Here is a 25,883-nt window from a genome sequence, read left to right on the forward strand (position 1 = left end):
GGTCCTTGTTTTCTAGAAGAAGTATAGGACACTTTTCAAAATTAGTACCCAGCGGGCGGGGGTGGGAGTTGTAGAGGAGGGGCAGCCTCTCGGCCAATAAGATGTCTCAGAATGGGGGCATACTCCTTCTGCTCCCAGCCTCCTCAGGACTGGAGGCCATCATTTTCCCTGCAAGAAAAGGCTCCCCTTTCCCTCCTCCCCTGCTCCCCTCCCCCTCTACAGATATTCCTTCCCTCCCCTCTCCCTTCCCTCCACTTACCTGCTTTTTTCATAACCTTTTCGGGAGCAGACGTGCTGGAAACACTTCTGCCTCCAGCGCGTCCGCTCCCGATCTGCGACACGCCACTATGGAAAGGAAGAAGGGACTATGTGTAGTACCCCGGCCCCGATGGGCCGGGGTACTAATAGCAACAAGCCCCTTGCCAGGGGGGCATTATCGCTTCAGGTCTTCGCTCAGGCCTGTAACTATGGGCCCCGGGGCATTAACTGGGGCAGCAATGCTGCCCTGGCTTGGGGCTTATTGCTTCAATAGCAGCCCCGAGGAAGGTATTCTGACCATAATCTAAATACAGAACACAGATTGTATGTTAAAAGGTCCACATAATCTAGAATAGACAGATGGCTCAGGTTAGCTACATCACAGAATGCAAAATAGTTCAAGCATGGATACAAATATCAATTGGATGCAAGGAGAAAGATATGCATACCATAGCATAGATAGTGGATGGAGTTTAGAAGCTACTGCAAATGTGTCTGTATCCATATACACTGAGGTTAGAAGAGGGAATGGTTCTCAAGTAGTGTTGCCATTAGAGAGCAGGGAAAAAGTGGCTGTGGTGTGCAATATATCAGTGCTCACTATTGTCATAGAGGAAGCAACACTATAGCCAGTGAAACTGTAAAGCTTTTTTTAAGCTCATACCCTGAGAACTAAATCACCCTGAAGAGTGACAATTTTGAAAGAATCAGAGACCTGCAATTTTGACAAGTATGGCAATACGAGATTAAATGCAATGCCCCGGATGACACATTGGTTAAGAGGTGATGCTGGAATTTGCACCCACCCTGCAATGCTGACACTTTATTGCTTTATTTTCCAGTTCTTACCATGAACTAAAATAATCAAATTTTATAGAATTGACTTGGAAGGTGCACAAATAACATAACCACAAGTGGCAATTTTTAAAAACAAAATGGTATAGAAGTAAATTATGCAAAATTTGAATTATTCTAGCTTCATTGGCTCCATCATCACAGGAAATACATAAGGGCCAGCATAATAATTGGTGTGATTCTAAAAGATTTTATCTGGTTTTTGCTTTTGTATTTACCCCAAACACAGGCTTGTGCAGCTACTTATAAACTTGCAGGAAAAAAATCGGAATTGTACAAAAAAGAAAACAGTTTTTTCTGTCATACGAGCAGACCTTAAAGTATGCTTGCCAGAGGCTTGCTATAACCTGTTCTGCTTTCTTCTGTCTAGAACCCCTTTCACTGAAATGGCCCAAAAAAAAAGAAAGATCCAGTAATGGGCTAAACAATGCCATCAGCATATGAGAAGGCAAACCATTTCACAAAAGAAGACAGCACAGTAATGTTAGTGATAAGATGATTTGTCCAGGATCACTATATTGTCTGCTGGAAAAGCCAAGATACAAGCATGAATGCTTTGGTTCCATGGTCCTGAATATAGATACCCAATCACCTCTCTATACTAATACTTTATGCTCATCATTGGAGGTGTCTGCCTAGGTTTTACAACTCCCCATCTGAACAACCCAATTTCTAGTTTATTTTTAAAGTGATCGCTATCTGGTGCAGGTACATTGCTGATAATAGCACCCGTTGCGCTACAAAACAAAGTACATATGCATGCAGGCTAATCATCTTCAGACATGGGAAAGACTGAGTCGACCTTGCTGGAATATGGTATTGTAATCTTGCACACTGCGCTATCTTTTGAACTCACTCAGATTTATCAATATGCATTTCAACTTATCAATATAATCCCCACAGAAAGGTTGAATGCTTCAGGAGTTGTGCCAAAGTGAACACACACACTACGTATACCACAGTGAACACAGAAAGCATTACAGAATGATTTCATCAAAGCAGAACGGACTTGTCAATAACAGACAGCCAATAGGTTTAGTGCCTCAGCAGCACGCCCATAAACTATTTGATGTGTGCTATTTGAGTTTGGTGATTAATGGGAACTGACCTCTTTAGCTCAGGCAACCTTGTGGGCCCCCCTCCAAGGTGGGGCCCCGGGGCAAGTGCCCCTTTTGCCCTCCCGTAAAGACATCTCTGCTACCAGACTGATCACCAGCTGCAACCGTACATGCTTGATTTATTAATTTGGTGCTCGACTCACCTGAATCATGTGTCCGAAACCCGGAAGAAAGTTCAGAGATGCTCAGCTCGACAGAATGACGCATAATTCGGCCGATTCAGTATACAGCTAAATACGTTCGCCAGGGCTTAGTTACAAGAACCAGATGAAAGATACATACCTTGCCCAGCAGTCGTTCCTTCTCAGCTTTGATCTGCTGCTCCATCTCCTCATAGAGGCACCTAACCTCCCGCCCATGATCTGTCTCCTTCCTAGAATGGGAAAGAAGGGGAGCAATTAGGGGTTCATGAGATGTACCGTGGGAGCCGATGACAACCTTCCATACAATAATGAAACCGGGATTCTATAGCTACGGGGGATGACGGCAAAAGCACTTAGACCTTTCTATTTCAATACTGATCAGTCTGGTCATGATCATCCCTTTGGTGATATGCTATGACATGATAATTTATTTATATCACACTCATACACAAGTGTTTCAGAGCGCGACAAGGCAAGTGAAGGGGAACAGGGGAGAACGAAACAACGATCTTACTAGGCCCAGTGACATTGAGAACGCTCAAGTCCATGGGAGAGGGCGAGGAGGAAAAGTGCATGGAAGGGGGGAGAAAAGGAAAGTGCAGAGCAAGTAGAAACAGATAAATAAAAATACATTAATTAATAAATAATAAAGGCAACAAACAATGGTAGTGCAGCCAGCAAGTGGCAAGTGCTGGGTTAAGGCTGCAGACTGGTTAGGTCTGAAATAATTGCAGGAAGAAAAAAAGGGGCGAGGGGACTGCATGGATACAGATACACACCCCAGTGCAAGGGGGGCCCAGAGGCAGTGCGGGAGGGTTGCAGGGTGAACAGGTACCTGTGCCCGGAGCACAGAGGGTGGCCAGGTGCACAGTGCCAGGGGAGAACAAAATCAGCAGGGGAGAGGAGAGGTGAAGGCAGAAGCAAAGAGGAAGGTCTTGAGGTGCTTCCGACACCAGAGATGGTTCTCTACAAGTTTTAGAGTGGCAGGGAGGCTGTCCCAGAGGGTGGCCCCAGCCGTGGACAGAGATCTACCCCCAGCTTGTTTCTTTTAAAAACGACTGACCCCGAGGGAGTTAGAGGTAGAGGAGCGGAGAGCTCGAGAAGGGAGGTATTTGAGGAGGGATAGCTGAAGGTATGTTGGACCCAGGTCCCAGAAAGCCTTGTGGACAATGCAAAGGGTTTTCAATTTAATCCTTGCATCCACTGGGAACCAATGGAGAGATTTCAATCTCTCCATTGGCTCCCAATCCCATGCCGATAGAGATATTCGATCCCAGGCCAAGGACAAGTCTTGCTGGACCCTTCCCAACTCCACATACACATGGGTTATATATACAAGTTGCTACTTCAATGAATTTGGCACCCAAATCCTGCTACCAAAATTGCTGTGATCGTAACTGTGCCAACATGACAACCACAATACCGTACAGAGGCATATGCACTTTTTTAATGTGCACATTACAGAGTTTATAAAATGTGAGGTGTGAACTCTAGTAATTGTACTGTAATTAACAATACATTACAATGATAGAGGTAAAATAGAGGTAAAATAAGCTATTTCGGAGGCAGTAATTGATCACAGTCCAAGTGGTTGGATGAATACTGAGTGTTAAAAGTCGTAGTTGTTCAGTTTTTGGTAGTAGTGCAGTGACTATGTGTCAGCAGCCCTACTCGTTATGAGAACATGCACACAGAGTCCTTGTGATTGGGTAAAAATGCGATCATAACCACAACAGTCAAGCTAATATATTGGAGCACAGTGATTGTGGTGGGATGAACAGTGTGTTCTGCTCAAAGTAATAAAAACTCTAAAAGTGTACACAATTCCCCACAATTCTTCTCACCGTTTTAGCGCCTGCTCCATGGACTCCTTCTCATGATGTACTTCCCGGATGTACGAGGAAACCCGAAAGAGAAATTCTTCAAAATTGGCCAGGAGCTCCGGCCGATCCTTCCGAAGCCTGGCCCAAAGCTCCCGGACTTCTCTCTGACTAGGAAAAAGAAAGAAAAGACAGTAGTTGAATGTCATCTGTTTCAGCCACATCCAGATGGCAAACTTGCAATTGGGCATTCCACTGAAGCAGGGGAAGACATGAGCTGCCCACCTTTTAAAAGCACGCAATAGGAATTTGAGAGACTGAGTGATGTTTTGTTGTTTCTGTATTTAAGGTCAACAAGCAACTACACACATTCAGAAGATATGAACCCTTTACTGAAGCTCATCAACAGAATGAGGGCTTTCAATGTGGATTGATAAAACTATCCCCACAATACATTAATATCAGTATCAGAAAGAATGTTCATAGGCTGCACAGCCCCAAAATGCTGTCCCTCTTGACTTGGACACCGAAATGATTAGACCGTAAGAATCATAAAATGTCACTCTCTGCATCCTGAAATTTTATCCACCCGCACACCATCCTTCTTCCTCCCATTAGTACCCGGTGCACCGATGCTACGGGAAACACTGATGTGGATTGGCTCAATTGTGAGCCTTACCACAGTGTAATCCCGTTTACGCATTGGCGTGCATCTCGCTCACCACTATCCTCTGCCATTTCTAGAAACAAACTTGCATAACCTGCGAGCCCGATGTTGTCACATCTTACTACATTACCTCCCCATTCATTACTACGGATCAACTTGCCCCAATATGGCACCCTTTGATCCGTAGTAATAAAGCAGTACACGCGTTCTAGTCTCTCCAGAACTAATGCGTACTGCAGCGGCCGCCTTTTCAAATGGCACAAACAAATGCTGATTTAAAAATAAAACAACACCATTAGTATCCCGGAGCTTAAAATCCCGGAATACTAATGGCAATAAGCCTCTCGTTGGTGGGCCATTACCGCCTGATGGGCCTACGCTCGGGCCTATAACTATGTGCCCCCACAGCATTACCTTAGGCGGTAATGGCGTCCCGGCTCGGGGCTTATTGCCACATTAATGCTCTGATGCGGCCAAAAGGCGAGAAATTGCTTTTATCACTTCCCGGGATCCTTCATGGCAACCCTGCTCTAGCTTGGCACGGTTCTTACAATAACGGGGACCCCATCTACTGAAAAAACGTTGCCTCCAGGATCTTCACACTTAAGCCATTTCTTTCCCTGTGAACACTTGCACCTGACTTCTCACCCAGAACTCCCATGTGTGATAGCTAAGAATATTGTTGAAGACATCCTTGTCACAGTCACTCATGAAGTCCTTACAATGCAGAGCACAGTCTTTGAATGGCACTCGCACACATCTGCCTGTGTGTTGCATGTGATGAACATGTAACACATAGGCTCACTAGCTCCGATAGATGTCTCAGAAATACCACAAAGTGCCTGTAGAGCAAACATCTTAATGGTTGCTGACAAAAACGTATTACAGGTCAATGCTGAGAAATATAGTCAGAAGATTGTCCCATGCCATCCTTTGATTACCCAACCAGAAAAGACCTCAATCACTTGGAGGGCACCCTAGACCCACATAACCAAGGCAACCAAAAACACCAGAAATCAGACAGATTAATCAGACCATCCACAGGGACAAATGGCCATTCAGTCACTAGACATAACTCATAGGGTAATTCCAGAGATGCCTTCCCTGACCAGCAGAGTGAAGGGCTCCAAGAAAGAACACCTCACATGGGACCTCAACCTACATGATTGAGGACGATTTTCCTCAAGAGGGTGAAGACAAAATTGTAAAGTGGGAGCCACCGACATAACTTACTTATTAATATTTCTTAAAGGGTGACCACATCGACAAAATAATGAAAAGAACTATAATTAGCAAAACCTTTCAAACTAACAATGCAACATATCCATGAGGTATGCAATGAAAACGGAGATGACAAATAGTGTCTACAATAAAATGCATTTTTTATTTTTCTGAAAGAACATGTAATCTTCATCCAACCTAATCTCAATCGGAACTGAGTTCCATGAAAATGTTTCTCTGAGCCTCTTGGACACCCCCCCCCCCCTTAAACAAGGGACCTCCAGCCCAAGGTCATCCCGACTGGTGAAGTGTCTTGCTCTTGTCAAGTATGTACCTCCGTCTACTATCTGCTAAGAAGAAAAGACCCTACATAACTAGAGAGGTCAGAGGGATTGAAGATAACAAACTACTCTGGGGCTACCAGGACAGCCATCCTATTTTCAACATTACAAATGTAGTGTGAAGTCTAAAGGTTGAGAACAATTCTTCATTGCTACAATTGGAATCCTCAACTCAACCAAATACAACCATATTTCCGAAAAACCTTGGGCAACTCCAAGGGAGCAAATCCAGAGTGGACCAGGAGACACTTTTTGACTACATAGTTGTTTGTCCGAGAATCCAAACTTGAAAAATCGCTGCCTGAGGTTTGGCATGCAACCCTCTGGGAAATGCTTGCTGATCCACAAGGAGACCCTTAGGCTTTGTGTGGAGACTATCCCACGAAGTTCAGTCCAATTCCCAAGAAAGCTGGAATATGCTATCATTCACTTCGAGAAAGTGAAGCCTTTAAGATGCGCTACCTAGCACTGCCATTGCGGCATTGATTTCTCCCACTTAGTGAGAAGAGGAAAACTACATAGCAAGAAATAAAGTAGCCAACAAATGTGAAACAACCTTGCAAAGACAAGGCACAACTTTGTAAATCATATATCACTTAATTACTTTGGTGAAGCAAACATTGTATTTGCATTTCATAAGGGGCCCTTAAGCAACAGATCAAGACCTGGTCCCAAACACACCAGAGATCAACCTGCGAGCACCACAATGGATGCCAAAAAATTCCAAAGGTGAACTTTAAACCAGGCCTCAGTCATTGATGCAATGTAACTATGAAAGAATGGCCATCTGGTGAGGGTGGGATAGTCCAGGTTTTTATTTATTTTTATTACATTATAATTATGCTGGCAAATCGCTTTCTGAAAGGGAGCTCTGCAAATCAGACAAATTTCATAAAGGCTGCATGCCAATGTTATAGTGAAAACATGTGCCTACTGATACCTTCACCACCACACCTGCAGCAGCACAGGACAGCGTTTAAAGGTTGCATGTGCATTTCTGACTGCTGCTGGAACACAAAGTGACACAGGCAGAGGTCGTTTTTTTAATCTTCAGGCACTCTGGGTATGATTTCAGAGGGCAAAAGGCATTTGTTACAAGAGCGTGGCTTTGTTCTCCTTACAATGGGCTTCATTTGGGCCCATCTATTTGGACATTTTGCCTTTATAGGGAGGAGGGAACCTCTCCTTTGATTCATCTTTAGACACTCAGGATTCACTGGATCTCTAATGGGGAGCAGCCTATCCCAAAGACCTCTGCCAGAGAGTTGAAGGCAGATGGAATCCAAGGGCTCTGAACCCACACTATCCCTACAGAACAGTGGTGGTGAACTGCTGCCGACCGAGCCACCTCTGCTAGCATTTGCACTGGAACCAGAATTCAGCTCATTGGAAATGTAGGATCCCATCCTATGTGACAGCCAACTTCCGGGACTGCAAGCACAGAAATTAAGCACTCACCTTCTCCTGGTGTCGGTGTGGTCGAGGAGGGTCCCCATTATTATGAGGGATACATTTTGCGCACAGCATATTGATGACGGGGGATGGCAGCGTACCGGGGCAGTGTTGCAAATCCATATGAATTGAAAGGAGTTAAATATATGTTACTTTTAGTGTTACAATCATTGAGAATTTATACATATTAGATCTTCACGCACGTAGAAAAGATACAATATTAAAACTGCAAATACAACACAAACCCCCAAATGGGGTGCTTTGCTCCACGGTTAGCTGTTACATACGAATTCTAAGTAGCAGGGACATTCTTGATGAAAGAATAATGAGTTACCTAGTAAGAGGTCAGTGTAAGAATAGGAGAAGGTTTACAGTCCCGGAAGGGAATAGATGTTATCTCGCCCTTTGCATTAAAATCTTTAGAGAGGGTTAGTCATTTGTTTGGTGGTAATAAACATGAGGCCCGAGGCCAGGGTCCGGAGGTTACGTGTTTTTCCAGGTCATCAAAGGCTGCATGGGGCCGCATAACGTAGGTGGTCTTTTAGAGGCGACAGGAGTCTGGGGAATTGAAATTGCAATCGGTAGTTCAAGGAAAATCCTGTTTATGCAGACCATCCTCTAATTTCTAAAATATGTAAGCAGACCATGTGCAATCACACTTAAAGTTAAAGGCCTTAGGCCAGTTATTGCTAGCAGTGAATTATGTTTTCAATACCATTGTTTAACCATGTACTGATGTCATGACCGACTACGGACGAATCCGATGAAGAGGTGTGTTTTGAATATGAACAGAAGATGATAATCAAGATAAGACTGGCTAATGAAAATGGAAGAATTGGGAAAAGATTGCATTTCTTTGAAGAGGTTTTGTCCAATTATATTTGGGGGTTGGATGGTAATAAATTATCTGGGAGTGTTTTACGTTGTTGCAAAAAGTATATAAGCTGCCAACTGATGTTATATTGTTCAGACTCGGATTAGTTTGGTAGTGCAACAGCATCTGAATGCTCCGGAACATTGTACAATGAACCTGCTTTATGTACAACCGTGTTCTCGCTTCTTAAGTGTGGGCATGTTTTGGGTTAAGGTGGTTAAAGGCCCATCCCCACACTGGACACCCTGGATTGGGCCTGCCAGCCACCCAGAAAACACAAAGCAGCTTGGACCACCCCGTTTTATCCCCTCATGACATCTGCAAGTAGGCACAACCACACTCGATGCATTTCGAGTCGCCACATCCATGGACTCGCCCATCTCACAAGCTGACTCAACCGCCATCATGAGCCATTGGAAGCCATTGATTTGATCATCACGAATGCCAACTCGACCCAGCGTGAGCCCACATATTGAACAAACTGCACGCTGACTCACCAGTGTGAGCCAACTGCAGTGTAAGTGACTAGAAGCCCTGCTCAATGCTGTCAAGCACCCACAGCCAACAATGATTGTATTTTGAAGATGCTCATAGTGACTTTTATGCCTTGTTACTTTCCAAGTACATATGTTTGAACAATTGACATTGTTGCTAAGTCTCTTGCTAAAAAACACCCCTGATTATTAATCCAGAGGCCCCTTTCACAGCAAAGTTTTTCATTTTCTGTGTTTCTTTTACAGGGGTAAGTTTTTTACTGTTTTTAATTAGTTTGCTTGGATTGATTGTTTTATTAAATGTCCTATTTTTCTAGATCCATTGTGCTCTGTTTTGATTGTATTATTATCAGGTCACATCCTTGCTGAAGAGTATGGGTCTGCCATTGGGCCAAGCTACCAAAAGAGCTGAAGGATTTATACCTGTCGAGTTGTGCCTCTTTCATCTTTGTTATTGGGGGTCACTTCTGGTTTAGAAGTAGGGTGGGGCTGAGTATGCGGTTTAGCCACTACTCAGTGTTGTGCTCCTGCACAGCAGTAGTCATTTCATCACAGTAACAACACTCACTGATCATGAACATAAATTGTGCAGTGACATATTGGAAGAACGCCTCAGCACCCCTGCTTACGGGGTACTCACAGTAGACAAACCTCCATACAGTGGGAGATGGCCCATTCAGAAAATGGAGGAACCAAAGAAACATGCATTGCAAATGAACTTGAAAACAGAACAATATTTAGGTGCATAAGTTAGGTGCATAATCTCAACATCAGCACAGTGTGACTGACACCTGTAAATAGATACCGAAGGCTTACATTGCAGGTGACTGATGTTTGACTCGATTGAAGGTAATATATCCTTGGTGTTGTGTTTGACCAGAGGCATTTTTAATGTAAAAGGCTACTATGCATAAGCCAAATGACAGCTGCCACTGTGTAATAAAATGACTCAGATGCCAACAATACTTTTTCACCATTGCATAAAAAGGGGCATTTTTCAGAAATTTGGTGAAGCCACAGGCATCATGCGAGAACGTCCAGGATCCCTGCGAATTTACATCATAGTGTGCTTTAGGTTGCCCTGCCCTGCCTCACTTTATAAAATCAGGATAGGTCATTGCAGCTTTAATGTAATGTGTAAGTGATCCAGGAGACATAAGTGAGAAGGCTCACCCGAGAAATCAACAACCAATCTGACGCCCTCCCTCCCCCCACTCCTCTCCACATGGCTCTACCCTGGAATGCTTAGCCTCTGCCAACACAGGAGAGAAAAACGAATTAAAACGGGCTTTTAAAAATCTGCTTATCCTCAAGTGTGAAGGCTGTGCGCCCTTGAATGTCAGAGAATGCTAGTTCTCAAAATGGCACGGCTGTAAAACCAGAAGTTAAATTATAACCCTCACCACCCATAACTGTGCCATAGCCATTTCTACCTATTCCACTCCCCTCCACGCCAGAATGTTTTCCTGCGATCAATAATAATGGATCTTTAAATCGCCTTATTGTAGTTAACGGGATATCCAAATCTCTACAGCTAATATGCACTCGGTCAACCTTCAGGGATGCCATTTCACCAAAATGCCAGGGGTAGGGGAAGCGACATCACACGACCCTTGACCTCTGATGACATCACAGGAAGGGACAACACAGGAAGCAATGGGACAATACCTTTCACCCCCTGACAATACAGGAAGTGGCATCACATAGCATTGCTCCTAAGTACACTGCGAAAAATATGGTTACGACATCACTGTAATGTGACATACATTTCATACAAGAATGGATCACCATATGTATCGTTAAGATCAGTGTGTATAAACCCATATTACCAAATTACTGTGAATGCAAGCAGACGTCCATGACCAAATGATAATGATGTGTTATTATGCTTAAGTGCTTTATATAGAATAAATATACATACAATATCACCCAACCTGTGTTGATAGTCATTTATCAACATCAGAAAGATGAAAGGCTGAGTTGGCCTTGCTGGGATTCTAACATGAAACCTGCAGATCACACACACATCGCAGCAGCGAGCACTCAACCCACTGAGCTATCTTACCAGCTATAGTAAAATGAGCAATTATATGTCTGAATGTTCTCAAAGTCAGAAAGAAAATTGCAATCTGTTCTGGATACCATTAAACTGGTAACTGAAAGGTCAGTTCATCTGCAGGTCTGGTGCAAAATTGGCCACATGTCAAGCCTGCGTGGATCTACTTTTCAGGCTTCAGAGGTTGACAAAATACTTACCGTCGGAAGGGTTCATAACTGTGTATTAAAGAATTTAGAGTAGCAGAGGGAAGGCAGTGCACTCACACGGCATCCCGTCCTCTGGGCTTTCGTTACCTCATACATGCAAACAAACATCCTGCACAGCATGCCAGGGAGATAGGAAAGATAGACACATTACACAAAGCATTAATTGTGGCACAATGAAATCAAGGGCCACTTGATGTGCTATGGTCAAACATTTCTACACTGTACACAAGCTTTAAGGCACAAGGATTTTGTCAAGTGACCGAGGACACCGAGATGGAATGTCTTGTGATGATCGTAACAGAGACAACGGCAGAAAAAAATATGCTAATGCTATAATTGCAACCTGTGAAAAGCAAAATATATACTCCGAAATGGATGCTTATTCTACTTTAAATGCTTTCTGGATGTTTTTGTCTGCTTTGTCAATTTGAGGTGTTTAAGAACAGACTAAACTAGTAACTCACCCCCTTAAGTGTGCCTGAAATAAACCTTTAATGAGTCTAGCAATTATTGTACAGAATTCCAGAAAGATACATTATTGGTTATTCCTATTCTTATTTAGGGTCACTGCTCAAAGTCTTACACTTGTGGAACCCTCTGTTATTTTTAAGAGGCCTGGACAAAAAAACGCCAGCCACTACAGAAACAAAGAGCCTCGTGGCACTGGCCACAGCCCAGGAGCTTCAATAAACAAAAATGTAAAACATGTTTAGGGGTATGAAGGGAGACCAAAGGGGGAGCAAGGGATACCACAGGGGTCGCAGGTGCAATCCCTGGCAACCCCCAGATTATGTCCCTGTCAACCTCTCAAGGATAAAAGGCTAAGCAGGCCCTGCCAAGAGTCAACCTTGTGACCTGAACCATTCTGCCTGCATCGGATGCAATACCTTATCAGCTTTTCCCTGAATTGATATATTAATGTAGAGCAAGAGAGCAACAGTGTTTGCACAGATGGAAGATTAAAATTAATAGCATTTAAGGAACCCTGCCCTAGTCACCGGACCATTTCATGTCCACGCTTGAGACACAGACACTCTCCAGATAGCTCACAAGTTTACCGCCCTCCTCAGACATGCGGTCAGGCTACACTTCGCCAATTCAAATCGTCAGCCAGGGCCTCGATAAATTGAGTTCCATTGAATTGGAATAGATTAATGCTGCATGAAGTGTTATAGGTTATTCCCTGTGATCCAATATTTATACAGCACTCACCACCCCTGTGGTGGTCTTAGGGCACCTGGCCTTGTCTGAAAGATGGAATATTGTGACCCTGACAGGGTGTCTCCAGACCTTAGCGTGTGGAAAGGAAGGAGGGGTTGAGGAAGAAGTGAGAGGAAAGAGAAATTAGACAATAAAATGACCAAAATCAGAAAGGATAAACAATTGGGATGAGTGGGCGTGGATATCGTTGTCGAAGTAGGGCGCAGGTTTCTTAAATGTGATTAGCTATTGGTAAGAATGAGTGAAGGACTCAGGGGAGTGCATCTCGGTTTAGAGCAGAGTTCTATTTTGATGGCAATATCTAGACCCCCATGAAGCATGGTACTAGGTGTAGCTGGTTGGTAAATGTTTGCATGATGGACTTGCGTTGCTCAAGAATTCCCTTGGAGTGTGGAGGCTTTCAACAGCTTCGTTTGTATGAAACAATCCCTGTATCAAGGGAGAGCACTGGGTTTGCCAGGACAGCTGACGGAAATGTTAGTGCCAATAGTTGGACGTGTATAGAGGTATGCCTGCGTAGGACACGGAGATAGTAGTAGGAGAGGGGAAGAGGAGACACGATGGACTTGTGTTTAGCACACATTAAGTCCTGAAAGCTACAAGCTAGGTTTAATTCAATGTAACTTAATACAATAAAATTCATAATTAAATAGCTCACGAGACCAGCTACTGAAGCTAGGAAGACAATTACAATGCTAAGCGGAACGTTTATGGCTTCTTTCAGGAGGAACTCCAACACACACTGGCTACGCAACACCACCATTCTCCAGATACGACAGAAAGCGCCCGCAAGGCGAGTTGTCTTCTCATTAATGCTCATTCTGTATCCAAATGACAACAGCATCTATTAACTACTACTTTAGGACAGCACACTTTTACTCTTTGTTCTACCCAATTAATATAGTCAACCTCATCAGTAAAAGGAGAGAGAGAATCACCCACAAACAAGATTACCTTGACAGTGACATTACCCACCACTAACATCCTGATTATGACGCCTGTCAGTATTTCATGTCATGGTTATCACAAGCATTTTAGAACACTAATTATTACTAGCTATTGCTGGACTGTTTGCATTGGTAGACTGGTGCAGTGAATGGGACCCAGAAAGGTATGGAGAAGGAAAGAAAGGAACTGAGAGGTTTTGCAGCAGAGAGGGAAGGTAGAAGAGAGAGTAACAGCAAGGAAAGCAAGGGGCAGATGGGTGGAAAAGGGAGGTGGACACAGGAAGAAGAAAGGTACAAATTAGACAGACGTGGAGAGAAAAAAGTAGCAGAGAGAAATAAAAGGATAAGGAAAAAGGATGACAGGGATAGAAAATGGTAAATGGGTGAAGGAAAGTTAAGGGAGAAAAGAGCAGAATAAGCTATTGGAGATAGAGTGGAGATGGCAAGAAAGGAAAATTGAGGTAGAGGGAGTGAAAGAGAGGGAATAGTGATATATGAAGAGAGAGGGTGAGTTACACACACACACACACTTTGAACCCATATCTCCATCTATTACAGTCAATATAAACACACAGATCATTACGAAAAGCTTTTGCATATTCTGGGTGGGCAAGCGACAGTAGGCAGGCAGAGCTCTCCTTTATTGAGTGGGTGTCCAGTTAAAGGGTCGAAAGCAAAAGGGTCGAATGCAAAAGGGTCCAGTGCATTCGACCGAAAACCAAAGGATCGAAAAAAAATTAAAATATATATATTTTTTTTTTGCTCTAGTGTAGCTTTAAAGGGTGTTTTTACCCCAAAGAAATTCTATCCTTTTTGCGGTCGAATTGCCTCGACCCTTTTGTCATTCAACCCTTTTTTTTTATCCTTTGACCTATAACCTATTGAGTGTAATGCCTTGCCTCTGAAGCATGAGGCTGTGAAAGAGGTCAGTCCTTGAGCCCAGCTTTCAATGGTATCCAGTCATTTTATCAGAAACAAAACAGAGTGGTAGATAACAGAGTGGACAATAACACCGAAAAACACTGAAAAGTTAAAATAAATATATAAATGGTAGTGGGATAAGGGGTTAAAATAGGTCGGAATGGGGTTGAGTGGCTTTAAAATGATGGAAAAAGGGTTTGGGGGGGGGGCCAAATTAACAAAACAACAACAGAAATCGGTGTTTTTCTGTGTTTTGTCCACAATGAAATGTACCACTCTGTAATTGGGGTCGGTAAGATCACATATAACCCTTTCAACCCTGTCTCCAAATGCTCAGGATGCTAAACATCACGTGTGAAGTTCAAAATATTAAATCACGTACTTCATGCATGTTTGCTTCACCAGGGTTCCTCTTAGGGCTGGCCAGGACTCCACCTTATCAGATCGGACCCAGCCCTATATTTTCCCACTACTGTTGCTTTTATACATGCGCAGCATATTTATAGATTTTTTCCGCTGTGTTCATTGTGTCAGAGACCAGCAAAACATCAATGTTGAGCGACTACCTCCTGTAACAGAGTAGTTACGACAGCAGCCTGCAGCAAACATTCTGCATGGCATGAACTGGAAGCTGAAATATACATTCTCTGACACCTTGAACATATTTGAATATTAGCAAAATAAGTACACAATGGGCCTCATTATAAAATTGCCGGTCCCGTAACAACAGTGCCGGTAGGCTTACCGGCACCGGTGTTACCGGACCGGCAAAGTACAAGTTTTCAGGCAGGATGCCCTCCCACCCGCCATGTCTGACCTGGCGGGGTCGGCCGGCACCCGCCCGCAGACTTTGACGGATGTACTGGCACTGTTGCACACAGTGTCGATGCCTCCGACCTCCCCATTCCCATTGAGTCCTATGGGACTCAAATCGGAATGGGCAGTAACTTTTTCCGGTGCCTGACCGTAGGGACCGCCGGGTCTGTAATGCCCCAGTGATTCCCCATTGCCAGGCACCAGCTATAAAACGCTATAAAAAGACATATTATTATGAGGCTTTATCTGGCACTAAGTGGCATTACGGGGTAATCGATGCACTTGACACATGAATGCAGTAATCAGACGTGTGCCTGGGCCTTAAATGTAATCACTATAAAAAAACAATAACCCACATAAGTATAATTTCTGGTTATTTTATTTTTATTTATTTATAAAGCGCTTAAGCCTTTGGGTGTCAAAGTGCGTCCAACAATCAACAAGGACAAGACAAAGAAAACATAGAAAACGTACACAGAAGCAACAAGGCAGTAAAGACTGGTCCTCAGAAAAATCCAGCCAATGCGCGACTACATGCGAAGGTTCCATGTGTTAATACCCCCGCAAAAATACTGCCATACGCATATTTCTGTGGTGATATTAAGGCATGGAACCTGCGGGGGACACCCCCATCGCCCCCCATATTATTTTAAAGTGTGCGGCGGACACACCCGCAACCCCTGCTCCCAAAACCCCCAAATATTATCCCCACTAAAAATATCGCCTATGGCCCTTCCCGACAACCACAATTACAGCAATATTTTTGGTGGGGATAATATTAGCTGATACCCATGTGAAGTGATCTCTCAAAAGATGTGTTTTCAACTGTTTCTTGAATGGTCTGATATGGAATGGTAATGTTTATTTATAAAGCGCCTATACACAGGCAAGTGTTTCAAAGCGCTCAAGGAGGATGGGAAACATCGGGAAAAAAACAACAGTCGCTCAGAGTCCTTGAATTTCCGCGACGATAACGTTGTGCAGAGGCAGATTAAGTGAAAATGATACATTTAACAGTTTAGAAACAGCAATTAGGCCTGACGGCGATTCTGCTGTTTTTTTCAAGTGCTCATTAAGGGTTGAACACAAGGGCTCGCCTACCTAGCCTCAAAGGGGAAGTTTCCTCCTTGGGGAGAAGGGGCTAATTCCCTCGATTCATCACAAGTGTCACATATTTATGTTATTTTAGATGAGAAATATGGGGCAAAGTTGTCAGTAGTGAGAGAGGAGGATAGGCAATTGTCTTTTGTAGGGAACAGCGTAGCCTGAATTGAGAGCTTGTGTTTGGGAGGTGGGAGCAAAGACGTTTTTATGGGAGGGCAAAAGGGGCACTTGCCCAGGGCCCCCACCTTGGAGGGGGCCCCACAAGGCTAGCTGATTTGAAGAAGTAAGATTCCATTGTTCACCATTCTTAAATAGCACGTCAGGATATTTTATGGGGTCTGCTGAGGCTCTAAAGCCATTGCCTTTCTGTTTTGGCAAGTGCATTCTGCCTTGATCAATTAATCATGTATTGCTTTCTGTGTTCACTGTGGTATACATAGTTTGTGTGTTCCTTATGGCACAACTCTGTAGCATTCTTTCCTTCCTGTGGGAATTATGTTGATCATGTGCAATAGGCAATGGTAAAATGCATATTGATAAATTGAGTGCCAGAATGGTTCAGAAGTTAGCTCAGTGTGTGAAGCACCCATTGCGGAGATATGTGTTCATATGCAAAATTAGAATATCAAATTCCAGCAAGGCTGGCTGAGTTTTTCCTATGTCTGAAGTTTATAAACCTGCTGCATATGTACTTGGTTTTGCAGAACAACATCTGCTATTATCAGCAATGTACCTTTACCAGATAAGGGTTGCTATAAAAACTAACATATCATCCGTACGGTGAAGGTCTAGAAATTGGTTTGATCAAATGGGGTGTTGTAAAACCTATGCAATTGCCTCCACCGATGGCATAAACTGTTAGTCCAGGAGGTGAATAAGTATCTAAATTCAAGACTATGGAAAGACAGCCTTCATATTTGTATCCTGGATTTGCCAACAGATGATACACTGATCCTGGTCAAATCATCTAATATATCTTACAATACTGTGCTGTGTTCTGTGAGGTTTGCCATCTTGCATGCTGCTGGTATCGTTTAGCCCATTACTTGATCTTTCTTCTTATGTAGGCCATTTGGGTGAAAGGGTTAGTAGACAGAAGAGAGCGGACCATATGTTGCAGGCCTCATGCAAGCATATTTTAAGGTCTGCTTGTTTGACACAAAAATTGGTTTGCTTTTTGGTAAAAGGTCAAAGGTTTTTATGCACGTTTATAAATGAAAATGTCACAAGCCATTGTTTTGAAAGTATTTAAAGCTTTAAAATACAAAAGACAAACCCAGATTAAATGTGTTAAATCACATTGATTGGTATGCTGGTTCTTATATACTTCCCTTGTTGATGGAGAGAATGAAGCTAGAATAATTCCCATTTTGCATAACACCCTTCTATAATATTTTGTTTCAAAATGATCATGTTTGGTAATGTGATTTGTGTACTTTCCAAGTCCGTTTAAAAAAAAAAAAAATGAGATCCATTTTAGTTCATGGCAAGAACTGGAAAAGAAAGTGTTCAAATGCAGACATTGCAGAGTTGGAACAAATCCCAGCTTCACCCCTTCACAACTTAATCCTGGGCATCTCTTTTAATCTTTTATTGCCTAACCTCTCAATATTGCCAGTCCCTAAACCTTTCAAAATGGTCAGCCCTTCCGAGTGATTTACTTCTCATGGTATGATCTTCATAAAAGCCTTATTAATGGTTTCACTGTGTTAATAGTGAGCATATTTATATCGCACACCACAGGCATTTGTTCATTTGATATCTAATGGCAACACTATTTGAAAACCATATCCCACTTCTAATCACAGAAGACACCTTCCTGGTAGCTTCTAATCTGGCTCCACTATCCATGCCTCGGTATGCGTAGCATTCTCCTTCCTTCCAATTGGTCTCCTCTATCCATGCATGAGCACCTTTGCATTCTGGGAGGCAGCTAATGTGAGTTCTCTGCCCAAAGGTAACTTTGGGTTACATGTACCTTTTACATACGGTCCTGCATTAATACTACATCTACCTTCCTGGATGTTTTTGATAACACTTATCCTGTATGTACTAGAACAGTAACCCCTTTGTAGACTGCTAATGTTGGTCTTCAAATGCGACTTGTTTATCATTCTTATTAGAGCAAGAATGAAGTGGGCAAGGGGACTTAAAGGGAGTAAACATGCTTATTATGCTGCGAGACAGCATATCAACCTATAGCTTGTGAACGTGACAGGTGGGGGGCGCGACCAGTATTCTTGATCCCTTCATTCCTTTGGTTTGGTGGAGGGGGGGCCCCAAAGATGTCAGTGCCCAGGGCCCCAAAACTGCTTAAGATGGCCCTGGGTGGGAGCGGAAAGAGGCAAGGAGGTACATTTAATAAACTGTTTGGCAGAGCCAAGGGTGACTTTGGAGACAGCACTTACCATATGATGGCAGCATCTGGACCCGTTAGGCTGTATCTTACATAATGTGAAATACCTGGCATGTGAGGTTATTACAGGTATACAATGGTAGCATCGGTTTATAGTAGGCAACACTTGGCATATTATGCACATTAAGCATATTATGACTATGCCTGCTGTGTAAGGCTAGAACTATATGATGGCAGTAGATGGGCATATGAAGACAGGGCATCAAGCCAATGTTGGTTCTTCTGCGTGTAACCTGGTCACATCATGAACTCGCCCATGGTATGTCAACGCAGCCCCCTAGTGATATATGTTTGGTCACAAAAATAGGTATTTTTCTGATTCAGTAACTATTTATTATTTTATTAATCGTAAGATTTTTTAAAATGTTTTTTTACATCTGCAATGTCACTTTCGGGTGTGTCACCGAAGTTGATGTGCCACCACTTCCTGTGATGTTATTGCATGTGTGTCGTAATTTCTGCTATCCCTGGCATTTTGGTAAAATGTCATCTCTGTCACTCGTTCAGTAGGCAAGTCAAAAAGACAAAAAGAAAAGACAGATTCTGCATTGTTGCTGCTTTTAGAAGACATGTATACTTGACACAAGATGCCCTGCACAAAACGTAGTATAGCGAGGAAGTGTTTCCTATGGCTAACAGTGTATCTTCAATGAGGAGGTGACCCATACAAAATATACAATCAATGTATACAACAGTATTTGTATTTATTTAAAAAGCAGAGATGCCAATTGCGATCAGAAATTACTTACAATAACACATTTACAGATGGCGGAAGCATTCCCACAAAGGGTGCATGTACAATAGCATAAATATGAAAACAGGTAGAGAATAAAAACTAGGACATATACCAGGGACAAAATAAAAGAAACAGAAACAAAATGTATATAGGAGAACGGATGACTTACAAAGGTCACATTAACCTCATCTGGGAAGGTGCTTCAAACTAAAGTGGAGTATTGATTAAATATACAAAATTAGATTATTAAATGTCACTGGAGGAAGTGGTGGGATTAGGCAGGGAGAATGGGGAAGGGGGTAGAGGAGCTCTCTGTGAAGGTTAAGGACAGCTTTGAAGAGATCAACAGCTGGGCTTGCTTTGATTCTTATGGGCAGTGGGTTCCAGTGGAGTGAGTGAGTAGCGAGAAAGAGTGTAAGTGAGAGGAGGGACAGGGGGGGTCTGTGACTGTGAGGTAGAGTGCAGCGAAGGATCGGAGGGAAAAAGATGAATACACTGAGGTACAATCAGACAGGTACGGAGGAGCAAGACCATTAATAGCTTTGTAGACTAGGAGAAGGAACTTGAAAAGAGAGCTGTTGCACATAGAGAGCCAACCAGCATGTTGTCGGTAGGTAGAAGTGGGTGACGATCTGGGTAGGTTGAGCACTAGAGTGGAGATTAGAGTTTTGGTAGAGTGGTTAGTAAGACAAAGATGAATATTCTGAATGTGGAGGAGTTTAATATGCGCAACATAGGCAGTGGTGAATTGTTGCAGTTGTAGGTAGGGATGGCATTGGAAACTGAGAGAAAGATAATAGTTCAGCATGAGGCAGCAGAGAGACATCCAGTAACGTATTGCAGTGGGGCAATTCATAATCTGTTCTGAGATGGCTGGGGTGAAGGAGGACAGGAGACAAATATTTGAGTGTCAAAAAGATGATGGTGAAAGCCCAAGGATAAGATAGGTCTTCCTATGGTAGAGGTATACTGGGTGAAGAGCAGAGGTTGAAAGACTGATCCTTGGGTGATGCAGACAGGGAGAGCGATGGGTCAGAGGTTTGCAAGTTCCAAGAGATTTTAAAGGATCAACCTTCCCAGTAGGAGTCCAGGAAAGCGCAGATTTGCAAACCCCAAGGTCCTGGAGAGTGAAGAGGAAAGAGGAAGGTAGCAGAAAGGTACAAAAGCATGAACGCAGAAGATAGCTGGGAGTGGTGAGCATTAGGGAGAAAGTTGGAGACATTCAGGAGTGCAGTGTCAGTGGAGTGTTTACTACGAAAGCCAGATTGAAATGGATCTCCAAGGCCATTATCTTTAAGGTTCTTAGTGACCTGGTGGAAGACCACGCACTCACTGGTTTATGAAACTGTGGAAGGAGAGAAAACTGGGCGATAGTTTGAGTTGACATTTGGGTCAGCAGCGAGTTTCTTCAATAGTGGTAAGACAGGCGCAGATTTCAAGGAGGCATGGAAGAGTCCAGTGGGAAGAGAGAGGTTAAAGAGCAATAAGGGCAAGGTCAATGATTGGAAAACACATGGGACCTGTGTATTCCTCTGCAAATGCAATCCTCCCCACACCACAAGCTTTTGAGGAACTGTTTTAGATCACGCTACATGGCACCAATGAGACACCTGACAGCCAAAACTAAAAAGAGCCATTAACAAATATTAAGAGAAAAGATCAAACAACAAATCAGACGCATTTCAGCCTGCCCTTCACGTGTAAAGAGATCCACATGGCTGCCCCGGCTCGTTAAAAAGGCATGCTGCCCTCATCAGACCAAGATGCACCTCTCAAACCATGCATCAAATGAGGTCAGTATCAGTACAATATGTACCCTGGGGTTGGCATCCTGAGTGAGGTGGCCTCATGATCAAAGGCCTGTATAAGCTCAGTCTCTTTGGACCCGACCTCCCAGCTACCCCTATGGCAAAAGAAATCTGCATGAGCACAAAGCACCCAAATGCCAAGAGACAACGTGCAAGGATGCGCAGAAGCATACCTCAAGGGCCTGGTAAGGCATAAATAGTGAAGGATGGAATTCAAAGAAAAGACAGAAAAGGATATAGAGGAAATAGATTGAAATGAAGTAATACATTAGCTAAAAGCAGACATGCATGGTCTAAAATTAAAAATAAATACATCTAACTATTAGTGGGGAAACAGGAAATGAACAAATGACAAAACAAATGTAAAAGCATAAAAAAGACATTGCAGAACTAAACTAACATTTAGATGACATCACCAAAATGTGGAACATGAAAACTACAAATCTGACTCGATGACAATAATTGGGGAAAAAGCATCTACCCGGGAAAATAAACAAACCCTCTAGATGTGTTAGAATACAACTTCCGTGACCCCTCACAATTGCCTGTGCTGTTTAGGGTTGACCAGAGTAATAGTCCAGAACATTTGAAGAACCAAAGGATGTAGACCCCTGATCTAGAGGAACACAACTGCACCAGGGTGCTTCTCTAAATAACACGCATGGAGGTGATTGCAAAATCACTAAAAACACAGCTTACATGCACTATATTCATTTGCTCAAATCATTGATGAAAGTTGCCAGATGATCGTGAATTAAAATACCAGCAATATAAGACTTCACGAAAGAATTTGAAAAGACACTGCTTTGATGCACTATTCATTTGCCCAATTCATTGATGAAAGTTGCCAGATGATCGTGAATTAAAGAACCAGCAATATGAGCCTTTAGGAAAGTGAATTCATATGAAAAGACACTGCCAAGAAAGACAAAAAAGGAAATACTACCAAACAAAATTATCTCAGCACGAACAGAACCTGTACTGAGTGAACAGTACTCAAAATGCAATAAGCAAAAACAACCAAAGAGATGGAAAAAAACAAAAAAACAGGTACACCAAACAATAAAGAAATGCTCTTTCGCCTATGCAATCAAATTTATACTGGTATTTCCTATACTTAGTTTGGCGAAAGAGTTCATAAGAAGGTCTGTTTAATGTTGTAGTGAAATGTGATGCCATCTCACATATCACATATCAATGACCGAAATGCCAGGGACGAAAAGGAGCTAGACTTCAGACGCCGACAAAAGATAAGCAAAACTATGAGGCGAGTGTATATAACGTTTCATTAACATGTTTATCAAAAACCTCAAACAACTATGGCAGACGGTCATCAAAAGCAGTGGCAGGGCATTAATAAACATGAGAAATATTGTATTTTAAATTCCCAGTGGCCGGCAAAATGGAATTATCTAGGAATGTGATAATCGACTCTGCAATCACTAACTTGAAACTTAAATAACTATTAGGGACCAATAACTGAATCAAGTATATTTGAGAAATAGTCCCAAAATGTTTATATGCACAAACAAATAATTAAACAAATGATATATATATATATATATATATGCATAAATTATCATAACTATGAGACCGCAAAGTGCATTTATATCAGTCAAAGAGCCCCTAAATTCGAAGGCACTGTCACCTAAAACTCCATCCCCCAAATTACTGTCCAAGGAATGCAAAAAGAAAAATGACACAAATAAAAAATAATACAACCACACAAGATTTTGAATTCACAGATAACAATTTCGTAAACACATCACAGAATTCCAAATATGTGAAACGAGCATCAGGAGATCCTAATGCACTCTACATCCGTCAACAGTCGAATCAATAAAGCAAGCATAAGACAAGCAACCTGCCTTGATTAACCTTGTAAAGCTCCTGGGAAGTGTTATGCAATCATTGGCTATCCAGATGTTTCCAACTACAGCTCCAATCAGCACTAGCCATCATTGTCAATCATAAGGGTCCAGGAGTGTTGCTCTCCCATGAGCCCAACGCTGATGAAAAAGGTGAAACAGAATTTATGAAAACACGGGCTATATAAAAGGAGACCTCAGAGATCATTTATAAAGACACTCATCCAAAATACACACAGATCACCCTGGACAATTTCCAGCAACTGTAAGAACATATGAGATGTGAAATCGTCTCTCCAGACAAAACACATTGTAGACAGGTTACAATTGCAAGAGAAAGCACTGAAACATCACGTCCTTAGATAGACCTATCCTTGTGCAGGAAAAGAAAGTGGGTTCGGGTTCAGGCGTGATCCTAAAATATAGCTCTTCACAAAACCAGCAAAGCTTGCCAACACTGCTTAAACTAATGCAATAATCTGGCACAATACTCAAAGATATGTGTCTAATCCAAGTAAATCCCTAAGGGTCTGTGTCAGCAGAGCAAGAGTCTGTGTCAGCAGAGCAAGAGTCTGTGTCAGAAGAGCAAGAGTCTGTGTCAGCAGAGCAAGGGTCTGTGTCAGCAGAGCAAGAGTCTGTGTCAGAAGAGCAAGAGTCTGTGTCAGAAGAGCAAGAGTTTGTGTCAGAAGAGCAAGAGTTTGTGTCAGCAGAGCAAGAGTTTGTGTCAGCAGAGCAAGAGTCTGTGTCAGCAGAGCAAGAGTCTGTGTCAGCAGAGCAAGAGTCTGTGCCAGCAGAGCAAGAGTATGTGTCAGCAGAAGTTTTCAAAAACACATCATCATTGATGAAAATTCAGTGCACATTTTGGCCAACACAATCCAAACTGTGCGCCAAAACACTGAAGCACTGCACCATTATAACTTCACTTTACAAATAATAAACAACAAAGACGACAAAGCACAGCCTCAGGTAACATATGTGCTAGAAAGTGCTGTATTCTGGGAAAGTTGGAAATCCCATGGCAACACACAACTCATGTATTGGTCTGTCAATTGTTTGATGAAGGTGCACGGCACGTATACGAAACTGCTGCCCTCCAGATGTTTTCCGCCCACGACTGCCATGGTCCCTCTCTGTTGACTATGCAGGCGAGGTCTGAGGTGAGTTGTAGGCCAAAAGCATCGGGAGAGTTGCAGGTTGCCCATCACTGTTATCAATATCAGTGCTGGTTTAGGCGTGATCGCAACCTCTATCTCAGGTATTTACCAACCCAGCTCCCTTCAGTGGGACCACACATCTAGGCAAAACCGACACATTCTCTCTCCCGTTCAGGAATTCCACTAAATGAACCAGACCGGCTTGAGACCAAGTGCAAAAAACAAGACGTGCTGACCCATTTGAAAAGGCACAAAATCAAGATCTTCCAAAAAGCCAAAAGCAATGCAGAGACATTTACATTTTACATTAATGATAAAGAAACATCACAGTAGGCAAAACCAGCTAAATGAACACGCCTGGGAGACATTAAAGGGCTGTTAAATCCATTCAGGAATAAACACTCTGCATTCCATAATATGCAGAAACCTATGGACACCTTCAACTAGTCTTATCCTCTGCACGTCCCATATAATTAATACAAAAACTATTTGATAGTAGAATTCGGCTCATTATATTATTTTGGGGAGCATTCGGGGTCCATATTAGGACAAAAGCCCATAAAAACACTGCAACGAAAAGCCTGCCATTACAGACCACAGTACATATAAACTGCGCGAACAATAGCAACAGAGCACAACTAACACAGTTTTGGTCACAATATGAGTTTACGTCTCTATCTCTTTTCTCACTTTCTGCAAATGAATCGAACCCTGCCCAGAAACACAGACACACTCCTATGTGGGCAAGCAGCACTCACCTGCATTTAGTTTAAAATGAGTGATATGCACACACATGGCAACCTGGAGGTTCTCTCCTTCTGCAGGCTTCCCTTGTGGTCTAAAGGTATCTAATATACTTCTATTTCTGTAACAGTGCCTCCACTGTGCAGAGAGACCTGGAGCAGGAGACACACCTCCTTCTACCCGCCTCTACTGTTTCGCCACCCCCACCCCCACTTAGCCCCGGAAGCATAAAACCATCTCTTCCATGCAAAGCCCCGGCGAAGTCCTGGCAAAGTCCCAGATGTCTGCTTCAGGTAGCAGCATGCACTGTTTTCTCCACCATGCTATTTCGCTACTAATCTTCTTTGTTGTTCCACATCCTTCTACCGCCTGGTTTCTCTTATTGCCTCCTTTAGCCAGACTTCAGCCTAGCCCTTGCCTGCCTAATTCCAACTGAAATTGAATCCCCGGTATTACCATCTTTGTGTCCATTCGCATGCCAATATTTCCTTCGATATTTTCGATGTCTCATTCTGGAACCCTAGCCCATTCCTGCCACTGTGCATGCACCCAATTTTGCCTCTTCTCGCAACCCTGCCAATCTCATCTAACCTCCCTAACAGATCTTTCCACAACTCTTGATGTGACTCTCGGGAGCACA

At 42.9% G+C, this 25,883-nt stretch overlaps 1 protein-coding gene across 2 annotated transcripts in view; it reads right to left on the reverse strand.

The window, feature by feature from the left end:
* Window positions 1–25,883, reverse strand: part of CRACR2B (calcium release activated channel regulator 2B) — a 152,883-nt gene that overhangs the window by 46,964 nt on the left and 80,036 nt on the right. For both annotated transcript variants that reach the window (XM_069624020.1, XM_069624021.1), the window contains exons 5-6: window positions 4,219–4,365; window positions 2,514–2,604 (exon numbers count right to left, since the gene is read on the reverse strand). In XM_069624020.1, coding sequence (XP_069480121.1) covers window positions 2,514–2,604; window positions 4,219–4,365 — 238 coding nt within the window. The remainder of the gene's footprint in view (window positions 1–2,513; window positions 2,605–4,218; window positions 4,366–25,883) is intronic.

Source organism: Ambystoma mexicanum, chromosome 11 (assembly GCF_040938575.1).
Source record: "Ambystoma mexicanum isolate Mex_15411 chromosome 11, UKY_AmexF1_1, whole genome shotgun sequence".
Lineage (NCBI taxonomy): Eukaryota > Metazoa > Chordata > Amphibia > Caudata > Ambystomatidae > Ambystoma > Ambystoma mexicanum.